The 6,791-nt window shown below is 42.4% G+C and overlaps 1 protein-coding gene across 1 annotated transcript; it reads left to right on the top strand.

The window, feature by feature from the left end:
* Positions 1–2,560: 2,560 nt before the first annotated feature.
* PABPC3 (poly(A) binding protein cytoplasmic 3) lies at positions 2,561–4,781 on the top strand. The gene is given in 2 exon segments (XM_033236888.1): positions 2,561–4,318; positions 4,321–4,781. Coding segments are annotated over 2 exon segments (1,911 nt in total). The 5' UTR covers positions 2,561–2,646; the 3' UTR covers positions 4,560–4,781.
* The last annotated feature ends 2,010 nt before the right edge of the window (positions 4,782–6,791 follow it).

Genomic DNA, 6,791 nt, shown 5'->3' on the forward strand with positions numbered 1-6,791 from the left:
AGATGTTTTCTTTCAGATTACCAACTCTCCCAGGAGAGGAGGGAATAACTTATAATTGCTAAAAATTGTGAAATGAAAAGGAAGCTCCACAAAAGGGAAGAGGGAAAGTGTAGGAATTAGACGTGGGGATTTCTGTTCCCCATTACTTTGGAAACCATGGTGACTGAGAGCTGTGATTAAACCATATAATATGCCAGTATAAACTTAGAAGGATCTGGGAAAGAATACATTTCTCTGGCCAGGCGTGGTGGCTCATGCCTGTAATCCCAGCACTTTGGGAGGCTGAGGTGGGTGGATTGCTTGAGCTCAGGAGTTGGAGAGCTCAGGAGTTCGAGACCAGCCTGGGCAATATGGCGAAACCCCATCTCTACAGAAAATACAAAAATTAGCTGGGTGTGGTGGCGCGAGCCTCTAGTCCCAGCTACTTGGAAGGCTGAAGTGGGAGGATCTCTTAAGCCTGGGAGGTGGAGGCTGCAGTGAGCTACAGCCACTGCACTCCAGTAGGGTTTTCTCTAAACCATAATACAATTGACAGATTAGTTGCCCAGTGGAAATGACCTCCTGCATCTAGGCTTGTTTTAAATGCTCTACCATCACTGGGCTTGGGATTGCAATCCTCAAAACTTCTGGGAAATCTGAAAATGAAGTCACAAATTAAATCATAAGTCTCCAAGAAGCCTGGAATTTTGATACATTCATCCGGGTTTTCTTCCGCCCAAGTGTATATTCCGTAGGCTGCGTCTGTTGGAAATAAGAGGAAGTCCATTCTCACATCTTTGTGAATCTGCTTTCCTGCCCATAAACACACTGACATGGTTCTGCAAAGCTGCCTTTCTCTGGAAGAGCATTTTGCTTTTGTTAATGAGGCAGAAAATCGCTCTCATATTGTTGAGTAATCACACCTTTCCTAGCACTTGTTTTTTACAAGCCTACATTGTTGAAAGATGGATGTGTTCCTAAAAAGTTGTGTATCAACTTAATTTTTAAACTTTTAATTGAATTTTATATTAGTGGCAAACACTATTTCAAGAAACCCTCTAGGCCAGACGCGGTGGCTCACGCCTGTAATCCCAGAGCTTTGGGAGGCGGAGGTGGGCGGATCACCTGAGGTCAGGAGTTCTAAACCAGCCTAGTCAACACGGCGAAACCCCGTTTCTACTAAAAGCAATACAAAAATTAGCCAGGCATGGCAGTGCTCACCTGTAATCCCAGCTACTCGGGAGGCTGAGGTGCAAGAATCCCTTGAACCCGGGAGGCGGAGGTTGCGGTGAGCCAAGATCGCACCACTGCACTACAGCCCAGGTGACAGAAGGAGACTCCATCTAAGGAAAAAAAAAAGTCTATAATAAATTATTTGTAACATGAACAGAATGAACAGATCCTCCCCACAACTGGTATTTTTTGTCGGACTGGGCCTTTCTTAAAGGATTTTCTTAAATAGAATTGTTTCAGATCATCAATTAGTTAGATATGTAGCTATATTAGGTCACAAGATTAAGATTGTGTACTTATAATTATAAAACTTATACTTAACAATGAATCCCAACCTGACCTCAAGAGACTATATCATATATAATACTATATTAACATTACATATTTATTGGCTGGGTGTGGTGGCTCACGCCTGTAATCCCAGCACTTTAGGAGGCCTAGGTGGGTGGATCACGAGATCAGAAGTTCAAGATCAGCCTGGCCAAGATGGTGAAACCTCGTCTCTACTAAAAATACAAAAAATTAGCCGGGCCTGGTGGTGGGCGCCTGTAATCCCAACTACTCGGGAGGCTGAGGCAGAGAATTGCTTGAACTCGCGAGGCAGAAGTTGCAGTGAGCCGAGATCGCACTCCAGCCTGGGCGACAGAGCGAAACTCTGTCTCAAAAATAAATAAATAAAATAAAACAAAATAAAATACATATTTATTATGTTTTACATTGTTATATAACATAAAAAGTCATTTTTTTTGTTTTTGTTTGGTTGGTTTTTTTTTGAGACAGAGTCTCGCTCTGTCATCCAGGCTAGACAGCAGTGGCACGATCTCGGCTCACTGCAACCTCCACCTCCTGGGATCAAGTGAATCTCGTGCCTCAGCCTCCCGAGTAGCTGGGATTACAGGTGAGCACCACCACGCCCAGCTAATTTTTTGTATTTTTAGTACAGACGAGGTAAAAAGTAGAAAATATTTCATAAAAATATATTTGTGTAAAGTAGAACATATATAAAAACATACTAAAGTAGAAAGGAGAAAAAAATGCTTTCGTTTATTTTTTCCTAGGCATTTGAAATTTGGATGATAAAAATCATCTTAGAAAAACCATTAATGCTCTTTTACAAAATAACCCGGTGAAGCAGCTAAGCCCGAGCCGCCCGCCAGCAGCCCCGCAGCAGCTCCAAAAAGGAACCAAGAGACCAAGGCCTCCCCGCTGCCCGGACCCCACACCGCCCCTCTGGCTCCCAGTTGGCAGCCGGCAGCCAGCGGCAGTGGATCCACCACATTCTGTGACCGTTGAGTAGGTTGCGATTTCGGTTGATTTTTGTCCCTCTACGCTTGCCCTCGCTCCCCTCCCCCCGGTTCCGGTCCCCGCCCTGGCACTCGCTCTACTGTCACGGAACGGTTGCGGCTTGTGTCCCTGTGGGCAGCCGTGCCGAGAATGAACCCCAGCACCCCCAGCTACCCAACGGCCTCACTCTACGTGGGGGACCTCCACCCCGACGTGACGGAGGCGATGCTCTATGAGAAGTTCAGCCGGGCGGGGCCCATCCTCTCCATCCGGGTCTGTAGGGACGTGATCACCCGCCGCTCCTCCAGCTACGCGTATGTGAACTTCCAGCACCCAAAGGACGCGGAGCGTGCTCTGGATACCATGAATTTTGATGTTATAAAGGGCAAGCCAGTGCGCATCATGTGGTCTCAGCGTGATCCATCACTTCGCAGAAGTGGAGTGGGCAACATAATCGTTAAAAATCTGGATAAATCCATTAATAATAAAGTACTGTATGATACAGTTTCTGCTTTTGGTAACATCCTTTCATGTAAGGTGGTTTGTGATGAAAATGGTTCCAAGGGGTATGGATTCGTACACTTTGAGACACACGAAGCGGCTGAAAGAGCTATTGAAAAAATGAATGGAATGCTCCTAAATGATCGCAAAGTATTTCTTGGACGTTTTAAGTCTCGTAAAGAACGAGAAGCTGAACTTGGAGCTAGGGCAAAAGAGTTCCCCAATGTTTACATCAAGAATTTTGGAGAAGACATGGACGATGAGCGCCTTAAGGATCTCTTTGGCAAGTTCGGGCCCACCTTAAGTGTGAAAGTAATGACTGATGAAAGTGGAAAATCCAAAGGATTTGGATTTGTGAGCTTTGAAAGACATGAAGATGCACAGAAAGCTGTAGATGAGATGAATGGAAAGGAGCTCAATGGAAAACAAATTTACGTTGGTCGAGCTCAGAAAAAAGTGGAACGGCAGACGGAACTTAAGCGCAAATTTGAACAGATGAAGCAAGATAGGATCACCAGATACCAGGCTGTTAATCTTTATGTGAAAAATCTTGATGATGATATTGATGATGAACGTCTCCGGAAAGCATTTTCTCCATTTGGTACAATCACTAGTGCAAAGGTGATGATGGAAGGTGGTCGCAGCAAAGGGTTTGGTTTCGTATGTTTCTCCTCCCCAGAAGAAGCCACTAAAGCAGTTGCAGAAATGAACGGTAGAATTGTGGCCACAAAGCCATTGTATGTAGCTTTAGCTCAGCGCAAAGAAGAGCGCCAGGCTCACCTCACTAACGAGTATATGCAGAGAATGGCAAGTGTACGGGCTGTGCCCAACCCTGTAATCAACCCCTACCAGCCATCACCTCCTTCAGGTTACTTCATGGCAGCTGTTCCACAGACTCAGAACCGTGCTGCATACTATCCTCCTAGCCAAAATGCTCAACTAAGACCAAGTCTTTGCTGGACTGCTCAGGGTGCCAGACCTCATCCATTCCAAAATAAACCCAGTGCTATCCGCCCAGCTGCTCCTAGGCTACCATTTAGTACTATGAGACCAACTTCCTCACAGGTTCCACGAGTCATGTCAACGCAGCGTGTTGCTAACACATCAACACCGACAGTGGGTCCACGTCCTGCAGCTGCTGCTGCTGCTGCAGCTACCCCTGCTGTGCGCACGGTTCCACGGTATAAATATGCTGCGGGAGTTCGCAATCCTCAGCAACATCTTAATGCACAGCCACAAGTTACAATGCAACAGCCTGCTGTTCATGTACAGGATCAGGAAACTTTGACTGCTTCCATGTTGGCATCTGCCCCTCCTGAAGAGCACAGCGAATGTTGGGTGAACGGCTCTTTCCTCCTATTCAAGCCATGCACCCTACTCTTGCTGGTAAAATTACTGGCATGTTGTTGGAGATTGATAATTCAGAACTTCTTCATATGCTCGAGTCTCCACAGTCACTCCGTTCTAAGGTTGATGAAGCTGTAGCTGTACTACAAGCCCACCAAGTTAAAGAGGCTACCCAGAAAGAAGTTAACAGTGCCACCGGTGTTCCAACTATTTAAAATTGATCAGAGACCACGAAAAGAACCTTGTGCTTCACCGAAGAAAAATATCTAAACATCGAGAAACTTAAATACTATGAGAAAAAAAATTGCAAAATCGAAAATAAATAAAAAATGGAAAGGAAACTTTGAAACTTATGTACCCAGCAAATGCCAGGTCTAGCAAATATGATGCTAGTCCTAGATTACTTACTGATTTAAAAACACAAAAAACAAAAAAGATTACTTAATTGATTTAAAAACAAAAAAAATAGTAAAATATAAAAACAAGTTAATGTTTTGTAGACCCTGGGGAAAAGAATTTTCAGCAAAGTACAAAAATTTAAAGCATTCCTTTCTTTAATTTTTTAATTCTTTACTGTGGAATAGCTCAAAATGTGAGTTCTGTTTTAAGTAACAGAATTGATAACTGAGCAAGGAAACATAGTTTGGATTATAAAATTCTTGCTTTAATAAAAATTTCTTAAACAGTTAAAAAAAGAAAAATCGTGAATTTACTGTCTTTCTTTACATTTTCTATTACTGCATCTCTATATTTCAAATTTGAAAATCACCTTTTCACCAAAATTTTAGGTCTTTACATATAGTGTTTATTTTTAATATTCATAGATGAAAATATGCAATGACAAAATAGTAATTATAAATTCAGTAACATTTGTTCAAAATGGTAAGAATTATTAATTTATATTGCATTATTTTTAAGTCAAAAATATAGTTTTAAAAATCTAATTGAACAGGAGGCTAAACTTGGTTCTGATCACAGAGATGATCACTTAATCATTTGATTTTAGTGTTTCTGGTAGTTGATTTTCTTCAATAATAATTGTACATAGTTATTTCTTGGTTTATCAATTTTGTAATTTGACTTCCTGCTGTAACAAATAAGGATATGTTTCGGCCGGGCGCGGTGGCTCAAGCCTGTAATCCCAGCACTTTGGGAGGCCGAGACGGGCGGATCACGAGGTCAGGAGATCGAGACCATCCTGGCTAACACAGTGAAACCCCGTCTCCACTAAAAAATACAAAAAACTAGCCGGGCGTGGTGGCGGGCGCCTGTAGTCCCAGCTACTCGGGACGCTGAGGCAGGAGAATGGCGAAAACCCGGGAGGCGGAGCTTGCAGTGAGCTGAGATCCGGCCACTGCACTCCAGCCTGGGCGACACAGCGAGATTCCGTCTCAAAAAAAAAAAAAAAAAAAGGATATGTTTCATCTACCCCTTCCCACCATCCCTCCTCCTCCCAATGTAATTTATCACCACTTGTAGTTCCTTTATTGGTAATATTAATTAATATAAATATTTATAATTAATGTTACACATAATGAATTGTATAAAAGGACAGCCCATTTGAGCATTCTCCTTTAGGATGAGGCTGTGACATTGCACTACATAGAAATATAACTATACCATATTACTTTGCAATAAACTATATATAGAGAGAGGTCACTATATAATGTGTGGGTATAGCTATACAACACATACGAACATATATATAATGTGTGTGTGCATATATATAACATACACACATATATGTTATACACACAAACACACACACATATATAAAAAATACATGCTTTTTATTCATTCCGATTTTGGGGGCCTGTAGGTAAATTATGGAGAAATTCATTCTGGTTAAAGTTAAATGACTTTCATAAGATTAGAATGTTCGTATTTGAAAAAATATAAAGATGGTTTGGGGTATATTGTTTACTCACTGACAATGTCTGTGGTATACGTGGTGTATACAGCAGGGCTTCAGTCCTCAGATGTTGCCAGTTTCCAGGTTGTTAAATACAAGTTTGCTGAAGGTCTTGTCACAAGTACCCCAATAGTTTAAATACTTTCTTCTTCTTTTTTTTTGTTTTGTTTATTTAGAGACAGGTCTTACTGTCACCCACAGTGGAGTGCAGAGGTGCGATCTTGGCTCACTGCAATCTCTGCCTCCTGGGCTCAAGCAATTCTACCACCTCAGCCTCCCAAGTAGCTGGGACTGCAGGTGTGCGTCACCACACTAGGTTAATTTTTTGTATTTTTTGTAGAGACAGGGTTTCGCCATGTTGCCCAGGCTGATTTTGAACTCCTGGGCTCAAGGGATCTGCCTGCCTTTGCCTTCCAAAGTGCTGGGATTATAGGTATGAGCCACCATGCCTGGCCTTCTTTTTAAAAATGGGTTATTCTTGGTTTAGCAATCTTTTTTTTTTTTTTTTTTTGAGGCACAGTCTTGCTCTGTCGCC

This window comes from Trachypithecus francoisi, unplaced genomic scaffold (assembly GCF_009764315.1).
Source record: "Trachypithecus francoisi isolate TF-2019V2 unplaced genomic scaffold, Tfra_2.0 Contig01461, whole genome shotgun sequence".
In the NCBI taxonomy this organism is placed as follows: Eukaryota; Metazoa; Chordata; class Mammalia; order Primates; family Cercopithecidae; genus Trachypithecus; species Trachypithecus francoisi.